At 35.2% G+C, this 18734-nt stretch overlaps 1 protein-coding gene across 21 annotated transcripts in view; it reads right to left on the bottom strand.

The window, feature by feature from the left end:
• Positions 1 to 18734, bottom strand: part of Clock (clock circadian regulator) — a 105444-nt gene continuing 86710 nt past the window's right edge. For 18 of the 21 annotated variants that reach the window (XM_047565723.1, XM_047565720.1, XM_047565729.1 and 15 more), the window contains 5 exons: positions 14680 to 14844; positions 13560 to 13769; positions 12637 to 12842; positions 7548 to 7839; positions 1 to 5072 (listed from right to left, as the gene is read on the bottom strand). In XM_047565723.1, the coding sequence (XP_047421679.1) occupies positions 4893 to 5072; positions 7548 to 7839; positions 12637 to 12842; positions 13560 to 13769; positions 14680 to 14844 (1053 nt within the window). In that variant the 3' untranslated portion in view covers positions 1 to 4892. The remainder of the gene's footprint in view (positions 5073 to 7547; positions 7840 to 12636; positions 12843 to 13559; positions 13770 to 14679; positions 14845 to 18734) is intronic. The other 3 variants (XM_047565737.1, XM_047565739.1, XM_047565738.1) reach the window with 3 other exon arrangements.

Here is an 18734-nt window from a genome sequence, read left to right as displayed (position 1 = left end):
TCACATGGAAAGAAAGTATTTTAATTTTTAAATATCCAAGTTTGCTTAATTTCTTGTGAGCTGTTCAACACTGTTTTAAATATCCTGAATTAATAACTATACCAACAAAATTTATCCCCAGTGTTTCCACAGGAGACATTAAAATAAGACCAAATTATACTTTTCTTTTTCTCAGTTCTTTTTGTGCAAAAATATTACAAGAGAATTCAAATGGAAACGCTGAAATGACATGCCAACATTTCAGGGCACATTTAAAACACTCAGAATAATTCTTGAAATTACTGTATTCTAAAATATCACTACCAATCACTTTTAGATTAGTTCTGTACATCTACTCACATGGATGCAATTTTCCTAGACCTCTGAAAATAAACAGGCTCATTGGTCTCTTTTGGTGTCCACACAATAGGCAAGATAGGTTTACAATAGTGTTTAAATGGAACTAGGCATCTACAGTCTCTTGATTCCACCACATTCAAAACAAAAGTCAGAGTTCATTTGGCTATCTTAAGATCACTCCCATAAACCTACGACGGTTCACTGGATCTAAACATTTCTCAGAAATGTGTCATTTTATAATTTCACCTAAGTGATGATTTGGGGATCCTTTAGAAATGGTTAATGCCTAAGATAAACTTTATCAAAATGAATAATTGCAATAAAGTGCTTGTTACATTTCAAAATGATGCTTTTAGACTGTGGTATGTTAAGTGTGTGCTATTCCTCCCATAAAGGATCCCCAGGCATGAGAGTCTGGTCTTCTCACCTGTCTCAAAAAGCAGCAGCACTATCTTTTGGTAGGCTGACAATAGGCACATTACCCATGCGGAAGAGGCTATACTAGGGCTATGGCAAAAAGGGGAGGAAATTAGAAAAGTGGGAAGCATGTGGAGGGTTCCTACTATACTCATAGTTATATACAAATATATTAAATATGCTATAAAAATAGTCGACTCTTTTCCTTTGCAATGACTTCAGAAGCTCCTTTTAGAAGAATGCTCATCCAATCAAGACAAACTTAAAAGATCTCTTTGTCCAAATCACTATTAAAATGGCAAGTGCCTTTGTGCTGTTTCTTCTCTACCACTGAAAAGTTCCAATTAGCTTTCTCCTGGCTAGATGCACTCAGCAACATTAATATCCAGTGTTTATACCTTCCAACAGGGACTTCCATGGGACTAAGAACAGGGCCACAGATATAGGAAAGGTTGTAGACTTGAATGAGCTTTACATAAATGTTCACCTACAAATCTTCGATCACCAAAGAAATAGAAAAAAGTAGAAAAACAAAAGTTAAATGCTATCTGTATTCCACTTGAAAGTTTGCCTCAATGTAGTGGAAACATTTTCAAACATAATATTATCCAGTTGAAAAGCATTTCTACCTACTATTTTCAGGGTCCCTTTCTAAGGCTTCTTGAACAAGGGTTCATCTCCCTTCATTCAACACAATGCCCTTTACAGAGCTGGACTGCTTCAGTGCTCCTAACTTCAAGAGACTGCTTTAAGGCAACAACCAACAACTACAGCACATCTGAAGAATTCAAACACACTCACTTCTGCACTGAGTATTCTATAACAAACTAGTCAAGACCACTGGCATCCTTTTATTACTAGTACATTCCTAAGCCACATCTAAGTGACAAAGCAGAGCACAGCACTCTAAAATTACCCCCTGAATTTAGGATATAGTTCAGAAAACTGAACTGTAGTATTTACTTTCACACTATGCCACCCCTTCCACCCCATTCACCACATTTGCTTTTCCGCCCATATTTCCCACTCAAAAACAAGTACTTTTCAAGTGTCTAGGTTCTGGTGTGACATCACTCTCAGCAGCAACTTTATTGATCCCTGCGGTTCTCATCTGTATTCGTTAGGCAATACTGGCTCACACTGTGCCACAGCAGTCCACAGAATAACTGCACGGTGGCTGGCATCTTTCCTTTACCTCCACAGTTTCTTACGTAAAAAGTGCCACCCAGAATAAAATGTTTTTAAGAGAAATTGAATCCCTGTGAGAGTAAAGCAGAGGGAAGCTGAAAAGTGTTCCCGTTTGATATAGTTTCATGATTTAGGTTTGGGATTTGAATTAACAACTTTGGTTATGGAAGTGGAATAAAAAACAAACAAGTGCTGAATCTTCATCTGAATGCTCAAGTCTCACAGGGAAGGGGACAGGACTAGCTTTGCAACCCAAATTGAAGAGAAGCACAAGGAAACCAAAGTAAAGAAAGAAGAGGCAGCTGGTGCTGACTAGTTTTTTCAACATAACTTTCCTTCCTGATGGCAAAGGAAAAGCATGGCTGCTCTTTAAATTTAGCAACTGTGAATTTCAAGCAGGAAAAAGATGAATCATGAACAACAGGAATTATGACAAATTTTTTTTTCTTTCCCAAATATTAGTTAAGATGGAAAATATTTAAAGGAGTTAAGAGTTGAATGTGAGTTAAATAAACAATCTGCAGATTTACCTTGTGGCCTTTTTTTTCTGTTAAGTACATATTACAGTTCATGATCTTTCTTTTAAGTATGGTACTCAGAGGGCAAGCCTTAACATAATAGTTCATATCTTTTGTTAGCTAAGTCCATATCACTAGGTATTGCCAATAAATAAATGAGGCACAACTCAGAGTTATATGGAATGGCATAAGGTCAAGAAAGGCAATTTGGAAGGGGAGAAAAGCAATGCTGTTGCCATCTTTTACAACACTGATTAGCCTTGTGCATGTATGCTCAGGTATACACGTTCTGACAACCATTCTTGACATCCATGGGAATGCCAGGAATCTCTTCTGGATGATCATTTAGTTAAAACTCCATGATATGTTAATCATTAACTGGTATCTAGTTGCACTTCTTTTGTAGAAGGGTAGGTACCATTTTCTTTGGTTGTTTTCTTCTACAGCATTAATTTTCTAATTTAATTATGGACAGGTATGGTTTTGTTTTGTTTTGTCACAGAAAAACATTATGTCCCTCAAGGATGATAGCAAAGCTAAGGACAGAGAACTGACCTACCATTCCCCTGAGTCTTTTATCTAGTAATTCTGCAGTAGGTTATTTTCATTGCTTAAAACCATTTCTGTTTAACAACTTCAATTCTGTTATACATTTCTTTTAAGGTCAATTTTGATTTATTATATTTGTTCTCCCCTTTCTCAGCAATAATTTTTTATACTGTAATAAGAAATTTCCACTAATCTTTAGTTGTAAATTTCAGTATTAGTACCATAAAATCTAAAAAAAATTGCTATTTTTAATATATGTAATTTGTATTGAAATTTATTACCTTTAGAACATGATATTGCCAGATGAAATCTTAGTTCATATTTAGAAAGCATGTGGGTTACAATATTCTGATGTTATAGGGAAGGTAAAGCCAATTCCTGCCCTTTTATGGTTAAAAATATCAACACATTGAGCAAATATTTATTGGCAATTCTTAAATGGCTATTTAGTTTTAATGGAAGGTGCTAATTTAGGAAACAAATTTGGGATCACATTAAACTGTTATAGTGTTAGGTTGTTATCTTTTACTTCTAAGTTATTTGTACCCTAGTCCAAGAGACTTGCAGCAGTCTTCATAGGAACATAGGAGAATTATGACACTGACACCCACATGCTGTTAAAAATGTACTAAGGTTTCAAAACTGCTACTGAAATCAGACAATAAGTTCAAGATGGTGAATTATCACCTGAATTAAAATCAAGGCACTATGGGTTTCCCCCCCCTCAAATAACCCTGAATCATTTCTGACTAAAAGAAGCATTGAAATTGTGAAGGATAATAAAAAGATTCCAACAAATCCTAAAAGTTAAAATTCCCAACACTGGGAATGTTAAAAAGTGCCTAAAATGTTTGTGTGCAAATTTTATTCCTATAACTGAAACATTCTTGAAATTACTTTCAGGCTTGTTGAAAACCATTTACATAAATATTTGCAACAATGAAATATATCAAAATATGTGATCAAACTCCCAACCATCTAAAATAAAGCAGTGCAAATCCTATTTTCAAACACCAATAATGAAGTGAGGGATATTTCTGAATAACTTGAAAATCCTGTTGTATCAATAATTTAACCTGAAAAAAAATTCATTCCCAGCAGCACATCATACCTCACTGAACAAACTGTGACATCACAGCCAAAGTATGAACAAAAAGACTTGTGCCCTGGAAAAGTGAATAGAACACTATTATGCTGTAAACAAAAGGAAAAAGAGGCTGATGTATCAGTTTGTACATGGTGTCAGAATCTAATGAAATGTACTCATACGGAAGAGAGAATGCCTTCATGCAGCTTACACAATGTTTTGCTTTCTCTCCTTCATCCAGACATATACACATTTTTACAGTATCTGTATACAGAAAATTTAAATGACAAAACATTCTGAAATTACTGTTCCATCATTATCTGAAAAAGGAAAAGGGTTTAAGGTGGGGGCTATTGACTACTGGATTATCTTCATGGCATCACTGTAAGCAAACCCCTGACATGGCAGTGGTGTGTCCTCTGTAACACTTGATAACAGGCACAGACCACTAAAAGTGACTAACAATGTTAGTGCCTTTCTGATTCACTGGAGGTCATCTCATAGCTGAGCTTCTTAACATTTGGCAATATACTCTTTTTCCATCAAAAAATATCTGGGCAACTGAAACACTGTCAGAATTGGCTATGTCCCTATGATCATCTTCTGCTGGCTGGTATTTAATGTACATCTGTAGCACTAGGCAGCATTTTCCCTACCAACTAATTCCAGGAACTAGAACATTCAATACTGTATCTCATGAAACTGCTGGAACTTTTCTTCCTATCCTCAGGTCATCTGAGCAACTGTTTATAGACCATCACCTTCCTCCTTTGGTGTTGGAGGAAGCACGTGTGCTACTGTGGTTGAACCTTAGAAGGATCAGTCAAACTGTCAGTCCTGTGCCGACTAAGTTGCTGCTGTTGCTGAGACTGGTGTTGCTGGTGATGTGACTGAGAGAAGGTGCTCTGTTGTAGTGGAAACGCAGCAGAGAGGATGAGTTGAGTTGAAGGATTCCCATGGAGCAACCTAGAAGTCTAAAAAAACCAATGTATTATCCAACATTACTTTTTCCCTATCCATCATACTGTTCACATAAAATCTGCTGAAGTTGTCCACTATCCAAGGGGCAGGATCTTTATAATTCTCATTTTTGCTCTCTAAGGTTAAAATCATATTTTTGCAAAATGCCTTAGAGGCTTTTCCTCATTTTGAAAATATAACAAAATTTCATTTTTCTTTTTTTTTTTTTAATATTTTCAGTTGTAGATGGACACGATACCTTTTTTTAAAATTTTTTAACATGGTGCTGAGAATCAAACCCTGTGCCCAACACATGCTAGCAAGTGCTCTACCACTGAGCCACAACCCCAGCCCCAAAATTTCATTTTTCGAAGGAATCTGGGCTGGAGATTTCGTGGTATAGAAAGCAACTAATGTCTTGAGAAAAGCCACACACACTCTTTTACTTTATTTCCTAAAGATCCAAATTTTATACAAAGTAATATTGGAGCACTGCTATTACCGAATGAAGCATAGTCAATCAGACAATGACTTCCAAATGTGGGTCCTTGTATGTAGAAGTAGGAAGTCACAACAAAAACAATCAAAGCCAAAAAAGGCCCAGGATGTATAGTCAGAAGCCCTGCAATTTGGGTTTTGCCTTGTCATTTATAAGCTGCCTCAACTGGGGCAAATCTCAATTCTATATGCCTCAGTTTCTTTCACCAAGTTTTTACTTCTAGCATACTATGCGTAAATGTGTAACTCCAGGATATATGTGAAACTAGCTAAGAGAAAGTTAAGTTTTTAAAGTCCTTCCCAAAGACAATACACTTGTCAGGTTCTTAATTTTAAAATGGAGCTGTTGTGGGTAAAATTTGTGAATGTGTATGAAGGAAACAAAACACACATAACAAGGACAGATCCTTAAACCTGGAAGACCATTAAGCTTTTGGCAAGTACCATGAGAGTTTTCTTCTCTCTCCGTTGGGAAAACTCTGTCAGATGAATTCAGGATATGTAGGAGACTTACAGGATTACAACGTTAAGTACATTTTGGAACAGAGGTACAATTAGAAAAACCAAATTGTACAATTATTATATTCAAATAAGTATATTTGTGAAGAACATCACTCATCTGTGTCTTTGGGATGCCTCTTTTGAGAGAAACAGGGAAAAGAAGGTTCCTTCTTTTGAGGGTCTTTCTTCCTTGATAAACTCAGAAGACTGAGATACTAAAGCAAGTCCTCTCTTTTTATTAAGCTTCTTCTTAATTATCATTGGATCTATTTCCCTTAGATAATAGTTTAGAACTTATTTTAAATTCCTATTATTTTATTTATATTCATACCAAAGCCAGTTATTATTGGCTACAGTACAGACTTAAGTCTAAGAGACTGTATGACTACCAGAGATATTTTGGCAACTAATCTGTTTTTGTCTTCTGCATCATCAAAATAAGGATTATATCTGGACCAGTATACAAAGAGTGGTAAATTAAGACTGTATTTACTTTTTAATATACAGTGTACTTTTGAATATCCTAAGTTGTATAACTGCAAAATTGATGACATGTGCCTGTTTCAGATGAGGTGGTCTCCAGAACAAATCAAGACATCCAAATTGCTCAGTCTAATCCAGAAGGGAAAGAGCTGGACTTCCAAGTGAGGATACTGAGGTCCAGAGAGTGGTTCTATTGATTTCTTTGCCGACAACCCTGCCATAGGTGACTTTCTGCTGCATCCTTTGGATAAGGAATTCCTATAAAATTTACCCACTTATCTGTCTGTTTTTTGGTTAATCTATTATATTTGTCAATATAGTGGTCATATATAACAGCCAGGTAGGTACATTATACTATAAGCAGTGACTTATATACTTTTTAAATATCTGAACTATCATCTCCAGGTAATAAGTGAGGTTTGGTCAGTTTAACTTGCCAAAGGTTACACAGTATGTGGTATAGCAGTGACTCAATCTCAGGACACTCTGACTTTAGAGCCCAAGTTCTAACTATAACATATACTGCACCTCCACTATTTCTCCTCTGACATTATTTATAAGAGAAAAATTCCAATAAAATTTAATCTAACAAAATAATTTAATATAATACCTAGGTCGATACAGAAATCCCTTTTATAATCCTGCTTACAGAGGGTAGAATTTGTTGAGTAGCAAGAAAGGAAAAAAAGAAAGGAGTCTTTGCTCGAATTCCATAAACTCTAGTTCCAGAGAGAAAATGGGCTCTACAAAAGTGCCCTCATGTAGGCTGAAAGTACTTATTCTACCCAGCAGCCATAATTGGGCATACCAATGGCAGGGCTAAAAGTCTTTCAATGACTAAAGGGAAGAAAAAAAAATGGCTACCTAGGTCAAGCTTTCTATCTTTGTAGCAATTTAAACTGTACAGAAGCTTTTAATAGGTTTTTGAAATCATTTACAAACCTTTTCATTTAACACCTAATTCCATTACTAATAGATTTAAGGTGGCTTCCCATAGGCAGAGTTACCTGTAAAAACTGCTGTGACGGTTGGGTCAGTTGAGCCTGAGATGGTTGCTGAACTGGAGGAAGCTGCTGCTCCTGGGAACTCTGCTGCTGCTGCTGTTGCTGCTGCTGCTGCTGCTGCTGCTGCTGCTGCTGCTGTGTTACTGACAGTGTCTGCGCCTGCTGCTGTTGTGCAGCAAAAGTAGGATAGGCAGTCACCACCTGACCCATGAGCATAGTACTAGGTACCATGACTGCCCCACAAGCTACAGGAGCAGTCACTAATTTGGTCACAAGTTGCTGACCTTGAGAAAATCTGTAAAGAAAGAAGTCAAAAGTACAAGGGATACATCACAAAAAGGCAGTGAGCTAAACACTTACCTAAGATTATGATACTGCCAAATTATTTTTATAAAAACTGAATGCTCCTATTTTGCTTTTGTTTTCAAAAGTTCTCTTTAGGATTTCAGAGAGAAAAAAATGTACACAGCAAAATCAACATATGACAACAAAAACAAATATGACAAACAAAACCACAACTTTTTAAAATATCCATATCCAAAAGAATTAAGCTGGACTCCTTAATTAGTTCTGATTTACAACATATGCAAAAAAATCAATTCAAAATGAAGCAAACACCCAAACATAAAAGCTAAAACTCTAAAACTCTTATTAGAAAACAGGAAAAGTTTTGTGCAAAAGCACAGGTGACAAAAAAATAAATATCTAAATAACCTGTCTAGGCATGGTGGTGCACACCTATAATCCCAGCTACTTGGCAGGTTGAGGCAGAAGGATCTCAAGTTTAAAGGCCAGCCTGGGCAATTTAGTGAGATCCTGTCTCAAAATTAGAAGGGCTGGAGATATAGTTCAGTAGGAGAGTGACTGCTTAGCAAGAACAAGGTCTGGGTTCAATCTTCAGTACCTCCTACCCCCGCCCCACACATAGACTGGACTACATCAAATTAAAAATTTTATGTATCCAAGAGCAAGATCAACAGAATGAGGCAATCCAATAATGGGACAAAATGTTTGCAAATCATATATTTGATATATCTGGTTATCTGGTTATTACAATAACCAGAATATATGAAAAATGCTAACAACTAAACAACAATCAACCCATTTAAAAAATGGACACAAGTCAAACTTGAACATGTATTTCTCCAGAAAAGATATATAAATGGCTAATAAACCCATGAAAAGTTGTTCAACATCACTAATCATTAAGGAAATGCAAAACAAAACCACAAGGAGAAGATACCTCATACCCATCAGGATAGCTATTATAGAAAACACAACAAAGATAACCACTGTTGGCAAAGATGTAGAGAAACTGGAACCTTTGTGTACTGCTGGTAGTAATGTAAAATGGTGCAGCCACTATGAAAAGCCATATGGCAGTTCCTAAAAAAATTGAATAGAATTACCATATGAAGCAATTCCACTCCTGGGTATATAATCCAAAAGAAATAAAAGTAGGGACTCAGACACTTTTACACCCATGTTCATAGCAGCATTATTCACAATAAAAAAAAGGTGGAAGCCACTCAAGTACCCACTGACAGATGGAATCAATAAAGAAAATATGGCATATAATACAATGGATATCATTTCACCTAAGAAAGGAAGGAAATTCTGACATATGCTACAATATGAATGAATCCTGAGAACATTATGCTAAATGAAATAAGCCAATAACAAAAGTTAAATGCTGTAATTTATTTGACTTACATGAAGTACTCAAAGTATTCAAATTCATACAGACAGAAAGTAGAATGGTAGTTGCCATGGATGGGAGGCAAGGTTGGGCAAGCTGGGAAGTTGTTTAATTGTTATGAAGATGAAGTTTCAGTTTGGAAAGATGAAAACAGTTCTGGAGACAGACGGTTGGGGATAGAGTAATGACTGTGTGAATATACTTAATGGCCATTCAACTATATACTTTAAAATGGTTAGTATGGTAAATTTTTATGTATATTTTACCACAATTAAAAAAAATTTAAAACTAAAAAAAATGAACTTTTTTCTTTTTACAAAGTGACTAAGTATCTGGGAGTCAGATAAAGTGGTACATAGTTCATGAACAAACTTAAAGCTACCATAAGGTAATTTTAAAAAACTCTATATTTATGGAAGAAATGTACATTTAAAAGTGCTATCTTAATAAACATAAATCAAAACAAATGACATTCTAACAATGAATGGAAGTACTTGTAATTTATAAATTTATCAACAAAGAATGATGCCCACTGTGTTAAAGTTTATTAATAGTCTTTCCTTTCTTTTTTCTTTTTTGCGGTACTAGGCATTGAACCTAGTGGAACTCTACCACTAAGCTACATTTCCAGTTCTTTTTTGGTTTTTGCTTTATTTTATTTTATTTTTTTGGTACTAGGGCATTTTACTACTGAGCTATATTATTATTTTTTTTTTTTTTGGGGGGGGTACCAGGGATTGAACTGTCACTGAGCCACATCCCCAGACACCCACCACCCCTGGCTTTCTGTATTTTATTTAGAGACAAGGTCTCACTGAGTTGCTTAGCGCCTCACTATTGCTGAGGCTGGTTTTGAACTTGTGATCCTCCTGCCTTGGTCTCCTGAGCTTTGGTGATTACAGGCATGCGCCACATGCCCAGCATCCCCAGACTATTTTTATTTTGAGACAGGGTCTTGCTAAGTTGCTTATTAGAGCCTCACTAAATTGTGAAGCTGGCCTTGAACTTGCAATTCTCCTGCCTCAAAAAATAATGCCTCTGTGGAGAACAAAACTTTTTCCATTTCTCTTTATGAGATGAAGTTTGTTTCTAACACTGGTTACCAGAGCAAGGAAACAGATAAAACCCTACTGTAGATGTAGCATGACATAACTGCATTATAAACTATTTAAAGTAGGTAAAATATTAAGCCTAGTACACATGTACTTTATTGATACATTCACAGACAAAATAAATGTACTTTTATTTATTTACTTATTTGTTTTATGGTGCTGAAAATCAAACCCAGGGCATTGTGCATGCTAGGCAAGCATTTTACCTCTGAGCTAAAATCCTATCCTATAAAATAAACTTAGTTTGTATCCATGCCAAATCTTGAAAATGAAATACTGTATTTTATATACATCAGAACCAAACAATTGAATGCAACAAAAAACAAAAAAGAAACAAAGCAAAATTAAAAAAAAAATTCTATGTAAAGAAAGCTCAAAGAAACAATATGTATGAAGTATGTTTAATCACTGAAGAGTTAAGAGCCAATTTCTCTGTATAAAAGATTAAACAAAATTAATACCTAAATTGACCAATGGCTCACTTAAAAAGGCGATAACACTTTGTCCATCTTGGCACAAGTCATTCTTTCATCTACACTCAACTCACACTTCTGTGGCTTTGTATATACCATTTCCTCCACCTAGAATTTCTCCTGGATTCCTTGTCACAGGCAAAACTCAAGGCCAAGCTCTTTTAGACTCAGGCCAACCATCTCCTCTGTGGTGAAGCTCTCCCTGACCACACTCCTCCCTTCACCTGCTTGCCTTAATTCATAAAACTGCTCATTTCTTCCCTTCTAAAAACCCACTAAGTATTATTACACCAAATAATACTGACTTCTTTACCTTTCCATTGCTTTTACTAGTCTGGTCTTTCTCAAGGGAAAGAACTGTGCCATACTTGCATATGGCAGGCTTCATATGTTTGCTGATATGTTTTTCTTTCCTCAAAAAACAGATATGTACAGAGATGCTAAACTGCACCCTCCAAAATGTATGTCAGCATTCATATTTAATGTCTTTCATCTCAGACTTTAAAATTGGTCCTCTGACTACAGGTGTAGCTCATAGTAAAGCACATGCTTAGATGTGCAATGTGCAAGGATCTGGGCTGAATCCCCAGCAATCAAAGCCAAAATCGGTTGTCTGCATTTCATTGGAGCACATTTATAAGACTTCCTTTCAGGCTGTGAGAGCTAAAAGTTGAAACTATTTTTTTAAATTAAGGGAAATAAGCTTCAAAGAGAAGTGATAAGTTCTATGTTTTCACTGTCTAATAATCCTGCAGCTTCTTTACTATGGAGATTATTAACATGATTTTAATAAAATTATGCTTAATACTAGAGAAAAACTGCATATAAAAGGAGTATATTTGAAATAAAAATAAAAGCATTTAAAATTGCAGAGATCTTATAGTTTTTAATAAGACAGCTTCCCAATATACAAAGGATATTTCTTTTAAAAATTTGTTTCTAAGCTATTTGAACTTCTCATTAAAATAAGTCACAGATGGCCGTTTGTCTAGAACGGTACACAAAAACTTACTGTAGTATATATTTATGCACTGGAACTTTGAAACCAGACACCCAGGTCCAAAGTCTTCTCACTGATTTAACCAGGCACAGGCCATGGCCAAATTATTAAAAATCCACTTTTCTGGGAAAGAAGATCCTAACACACATTTAAAAAAAAATGAAATAATATATTTTGAGTACTTAACAAATTTAAGAAGGTATGCTACTCTAACCACTATTCCTACATGAAAAAGCTCTAACATCTGTATTTTAAAAAGATTAGTGTCACAGTGACAAAAAGACTGTCATATGAGCTGTAGAATTTGGATTCTGTAATATAGGGTAACTCTTTTTTTTTTTTTTTAATTCTTTTGGTATTGGGAATTGAACCCAGGGGCACTTAATCACTGAGCCACATCCCCAGACCTTTTTTGTATTTTATTTTGAGACAGGGTCTTACTGAATTACTTAAGGCCTCACTAAGCTGCTGAGGCTAGCTCACAATTCTCCTGCCTCAGCCTCCTGAGCTGCTGAGAGTATAAGTGTGTGCCACTTAATAAATAAAATTTATTACTCTTATTATAAAATCTTTAAACAATGAATGTATTTTTTAAATTTCAAACTTAAGAGCCATGGTTGCAGTGAGCAACAAATTAGAATCATGTTTTCAAAAAGCAAATTATTAGGTATTTCTGGGACTGAACTCTGGGCCTTGGGTATGTTAGGCAAAAGTGCTCTACCACTGAGCTATGTCCTTAGTTCCAAATTACTGCTTTTAATCAACCAATTTACAACTTTGAAAATGACAAATGAGGTATGACAACTACCTTATCTGTCTGTCCTGAGTAAATGTAGTTACTGCAGCACTCTGGGTACTGTTCTGTGGCATACTGGATGGAATCTGGACCATGCTTCCAGCTGCAGGCTGAGAAATCACCATAGTGTTATACAGTGGGGTTGTAAGAGTGCTCTGCGTCTGACTGGGAAGAGACGTTTGCTGACTGTGCCCACTCAGTACACTTTGTTGACTCTGCTAGAAAAGAGAAGGTTTTACAGAGAGATTAACCGAGCAAAGTTATTTGGGAAGTATACTTTTACTAGTAATTGCTTTAACAACTAACCTAACAGAGTGTGGCAGGATATATTACTCTGAAAGAAATCTAATCACAAAGAAGTGACTAGTGGTAATGAGAATGAATTAGTCTTCAATTTCCTGCTGGAAGGTAAGCTATGACTTTAAAAGGAGTGTGATCCTAACATTGATGACAGAAAACATACATGAAGGATTTCTGTTAAATTTCCAGAATGAGTGACTGATGATATTTTATTCAATTTTCATTTTATAGTTTTCATCTATGATCACAAATATATACTCTAGTTACTAGAATTTTATGGAATGTTAAACCATCACTGACCCCCAATAGTCTATTCTGTACATGTGGTAACATGTTTCCTGATCAGTTTCCTTTGTAAATTTTTAAAATACAGAAGTAATCTGTAAGTTACAAGAAAATGGTATAATTAGGCTAGATCCTTAAATAGATCATAAACTTTTTAAAATGTCAAAATAGTGAAAATATTTAATATGAACATAATTTTGTACAAAATATTTTGATGATCATTCTCAGTATTTTGTGTTTAATTACTATTACATTTTAAAAGATGACATAAGATAGGGCTTTTTGCTTTAGCATTAGTACATACTTCAGTCCCTGAACACTTCATGGCCCATTGTACTTGATGATATTACCTGGGTCGATGTACTCTGTAAAGTCTGTTGTTGTATCATGTGTGAACTTGTGCCAATATGTCCAGTATTCATTCCACTTTGAATCTGGTTAGCAGAAACAACTTGGCCTTGCATATTTACAGGTGTGAGTTGCTGGATATTAGATGAATTTCCAGAAGTAAGTTGAACAGAACCAAAATTCAACCCAGGGTTTGACTGTTGCAAAAACATCTGTGAAAATAAAAGATTACATTTAAATGAGCTTTTTTTTCTTTTTCTTTTTTTTTTGCGGGGGCAAGGCAGTGGTGATGCTAGAGATCAAAGACAAATGATACCATTAAAAGACAGCAAACAAAACGAAGTTTCAAACTAAGTTTAAAAGACAATAACAACACCATAAGTCATTCTGACTGATCAGAAACAAGTAATTACTGAATAAAATATGAAACTTCACATTCATTATTCCAGTCATCCTAACCTATCATGTTTCCAGTTGTTAGAAAATGTGTAACTCAGTGCCACTCAAACATCTGCAGACTAGTGGCTTTATATCACCCATCATTTATAATTTATGAAATTAGACAGAAGTAATTCATTTAAAGTTTTTCTTTACCAAAGTTCTAGTCACCTAGAGTGGTCCTGTTGGTTGGCTGAGTAAGACAAATACAAATCATACCTATTGGTATTTTATTAAAACTATTACTTATAAATTCTGCATCTTAAAGCTTTTTTAAAATACAACTTTTTAAAAAAAATTTTTTAGATGTTGATGAACCTTTATTTTATTTACTTATTTATATGTGGTGCTGAGAATTGAACTCAGGGCCTCACACATGCCAGGCAAGTGCTCTGCCATTGAGCCACAACCCCAGTTCCATAGCTTTTCTATTAAGCATTTGAACTTATGAAAATTTGGATTTCAGTTATCTGGAAAGACAAGGATGCTGGTGGAAATACTCTTAGGAATGAGTATCTTTGGAAACTGTAAATATAATCATATTGAGCATGTAACGAATGGTTTATGAAATGGAACCTGGGAAATGCATCACTTGTATCTTGCTTTTCATTAAGAAAGGCCAAATTCCTATCAAACCAAAATATGAACAGCATACTTCCTTTGCCCTCAAATACATGAACTTGCCTGCAGTCCTTGACCATGGACCATTTGAAGTTGTTCTTGAATTTTCCTTAGTTCTTCTTGTTGCCGATGAATATTTGCCTCTATCATCCGTGTTCGTTGCTCCAACTGGTCTTTCAGATGCTGCATGGCTCCTAGCTGTGCTGAAAACTGAAACTGAAGTACCACATGTGGGAAAAAAGCATAAAATATTTTAGAAGTGCTTGCTCCTTTTAATTGTGCAATGTGAAAAGTAAGTAGTATATCATGAGTTAAGAATGTTATGCCAGTTATCATATATTGCCTCTCAACTCCTAATCTGTCATCTTTACTTTGTGACACTGGCGATGGGACTTTAAAAATACTTCTCCTTTGCTGGCAGGCACAAATTAGCCACGTCAGCAGATGGTCCTGGACGGCACTGCAAAGAAAGGTGCTTATTTTCCTGCTTCCGGTGCTTTTCCTTCTTGTTCTTATGTCAGTGAGTCTCATAAGCACCTCAGCAGGCAGCTATCCAGTAGTTTCAAGGATATCTTAGTGGGCTGCAAAGTTTCCACAGCAGGTGACTTCCTGCTCTCCAGACCTTCTTTGTGGAAGCTACTTGAACTTTTCTGTCATCCAATGGCTATAGCCATGCTTCCCCACAAAGAGAGAGGACTCCCAGTATGGCATAGGGGAAGAGATGTTTACTAGGTTGCGGGGAATCTTTCAAGTCTGTCTTCCTTGGGTGCTCTCCCTGACTTCTAGTTAGTGGCTGCTGTCTACATTTCCAATTTCTGTATTCTTTAGATTCTCTTTTCTTAGTTACTACTTTTTTAATATTATCCTTGTTCAAATTTCTGGTTTGCTTCTGAATTCTGAGTAGATCTTGAATGTTTATAAGTATGCCTGGAGTTAGAAGACCTGAGTTCATTATTGTGGCTCAGTCACTTACTAGAACAAGTTTCTTCTTATGTCTATTCTTCACCATGTGGAAATGGAGCCTATACCTAGAATTCATTCATATGAAATTCTGTCATATCTACAATGTCCTTTTACTTGCATTCAGTAGAAGTACCCAGAGCTACAAAAATCTGACAGAAAACTAACATTACTGTTTCACTCATATTTTAAACTAACATCATCACCAGACAAGTTTAAAACAAGCTTTTAAAGACTAAGAAATTATGAATGAATGCATGCATTATGCAGGAAAACAAAGTTACTCTACTTCCAGGGTTTTCAATTTACTTATTTCTCTATGTTTTCAACCCAAGTAATAAATAGCTCCTATCTTCTACTGCTTATAATTTAGCCACATTTGGTAATTCACCCCTTAAGTCACAACAAGCTCATTTGATTGTTTCCATGAATATTCAGTACATGATATAGTGTAAGGGCAGAAAAATTCAACTTATTGAAAATCTATTTTAAAATATTCTCCTATAGTGAACTGCATCTAAAAGGGAGAAATGGTGCATCCCATGCCTTTTTACCCTATCTTCAAAAGTTTGCTATTAAGGATACTGAATACTAATTTCCAAAGTATACAAACTTGACTTCCATAGGTGACAAACACCAGACCATAATATATAATAGATTTTACTAGGTTTGAGAAAATATTACAAATTTAGTACCTTAACTGCAACTGCCTCATGTCTTTTTCATATTAGTTGGAATATGTTATGTTATACAATATATTTTAACTAAAGTTATTTGAACCTGTAGGTAACATTATGTTTTCACCATTTTATGGACTTCTATTAAGTACACAGAAACAAACACAAAACTTAGGATAATGGGAAATAAAACTGCAAAATGAAAAGACCAAGTATATTAGTGAATGAAAGTGAAATTTGAATGTTTGCTAGTATGTTTGACATAATGTATTATTTATTTCATGAAAATATTCCTGTGTTAAGGAATGCTGGGCTGGTTGCTCAGTGGTAGAGCACTTGCCTAGCACATGAGAGGCACTGGGTTTGATCCTCAGCACCACATAAAAATAAATAAATATATAAATAAAATAAATAAAATAAAGATATTATGCCCATCTACAACTAAAAATATTTTTAAAAAAGAAATGCTTAATCAGAATCTTGAGATTAAAGAATTTATAATATTGAAAGTATAGCTAAATATTTGCACAAAAAATCTGTTAGTACTTGAAGACAAATAGCATTTAAAAAAATTTTTTTGTTCTTTTTAGTTATACATGACAGTGCAATCTATTTTGATACATTTATATAAACATGGACTATACCTTATTCTAACTAGGATCAAAGTCTTGTGAATGTATACAATGTTAAGATTCACTGTGATATATTTATATGTAGATAGGAAACTTATGTCAGATTATTCCTATTCCTATCCTCCCTCCCCTTCTCTTCATTTCTCCTTGTCTAATCTACTGAACTTCTATTCTTCCCACACCACCCCTCTTGTAGGTTAGCATCCACATATCAAAAAGAACATTTGACCTTTGGTTTTTTTGGTGTTGGCTAATTTCACTTAGCTGATAGCCTGCAGTTCCATCCACTGGTGGGCAAATGTCATAAAGTTATTCTTTATGGCTGGGTAACTTCCATTGTGTATAGACACCACATTTTCTTTATCCATTCATCTACCAAAGGGCACCTAGGCTGGTTCCATAGTGTAGCTACTGGGAATTGAGCTGCTATAAACATTGATGTAGTTGTGTCACTGTAGTATGCAGATCTTAAATCCTTTGGATATATACTAAGAAGGGGGGTAACTGAGTCAAATGGTGGTTCCATTCCTAGTTTTTTGAGGAATCTCTATATTGCTTTCCAGAGTGGCTGCACCAATTTGCAGTCCCACCAGCAATGTATGAGTGTACCCTTTTTCCCCACATTTATTGTTGTTTGTATTCTTGATAATTGCCATTCTGTTTTGAATGAGGTGAAACATCAGTGTAGTTTTAATTTACATTTCTCTGTTAGAGATGTCGAACATTTATTTTTTCATGTATTTGTTGACTATTCATATTTATTGACTATTCATATTTGTTCTTTGAGAAGTGTCTGTTTAGTTCCTTTTCCCATTTATTGACTGGACTATTTGCTTCTTTTTTGGTGTAAGTTTTTTGAGTTCTTTGTATATTCTGGAAATTAACATCTTATCTGAGGTGCTCGTGGCAAAGATGTTCTCCTGTTCTGTATGCTGTCTCTTCATGCTCTTGACAGTACCTTTGCTGTGAAGAAGCTCTTTAGTTTGATACCATCCTATTTACTGATTTTTTATTTTACTTCTTGCATTTTAGTAGTCTTGTTGAGGAAGCTGGTTCCTAAGCTGACAAGTTGGAGTGTTAGGCCTACATTTTCTTCTAGCAGATGGGAGGGTTTCTGGTCTAATATATAGTCTTTAATCCACTTGGAGTTGAGTTTTATGCAGGGTGAGAAGGGTTGAATTTCCTTCTACTATATAAAAATTTCCAGTTTTCCCAGCACCACTTGTTAAAGAGCTTATCTTTTCTCCAATGTATTTTTTCTGGCGCCTTTGTCTAGTATTACTATATTTATGTGGGTTTCTCTGTGTCTTCTATTCTATTCCACTGGTCTTCATGCCTGTTTTGGTGCCATGTTATTTTGGTTACTCTAACTCTGCAGTATAATTTAAGGTCTGGTATTGTATGCCTCCTGCTTCACTTTTCTTGCTAAGGATTGCTATGGCTATTCTGGGCCTCTTATTTTTCCAAATGAATTTCCTGACTGCTTTTTCTATTTCTATGAAAAATGTCATTGAGATTTTAATAGGAATTGCACTAAATCTTTACAGTGCTTTGGGTCATATGGCCATTTTGACAATATTAATTCTATCAAGAATATGGGAGGTCTTTTCACCTTCTAACGTCTTCTTTAATTTCTTTCGTTAGTGCTCTATAGTTTTCATTGTAGAGGTCTTTCACCTCTTTTGTTAAGACTGATTCCAGATATTTTATTTTTTTGGAGGATTATGAATGGGATAGCTTTCCTAATTTCTCTTTTAGTTGATTCATCATTGGTATATAGGAATGTGACTTATGGGTGTTAATTTTGTATAGTGCTACTTTGCTGAATCCATTTATGAGTTCTAGAAGT

This window comes from Sciurus carolinensis, chromosome 10, assembly GCF_902686445.1.
Source record: "Sciurus carolinensis chromosome 10, mSciCar1.2, whole genome shotgun sequence".
Lineage (NCBI taxonomy): Eukaryota > Metazoa > Chordata > Mammalia > Rodentia > Sciuridae > Sciurus > Sciurus carolinensis.
This window is presented reverse-complemented; position numbering and strand designations above follow the sequence as displayed.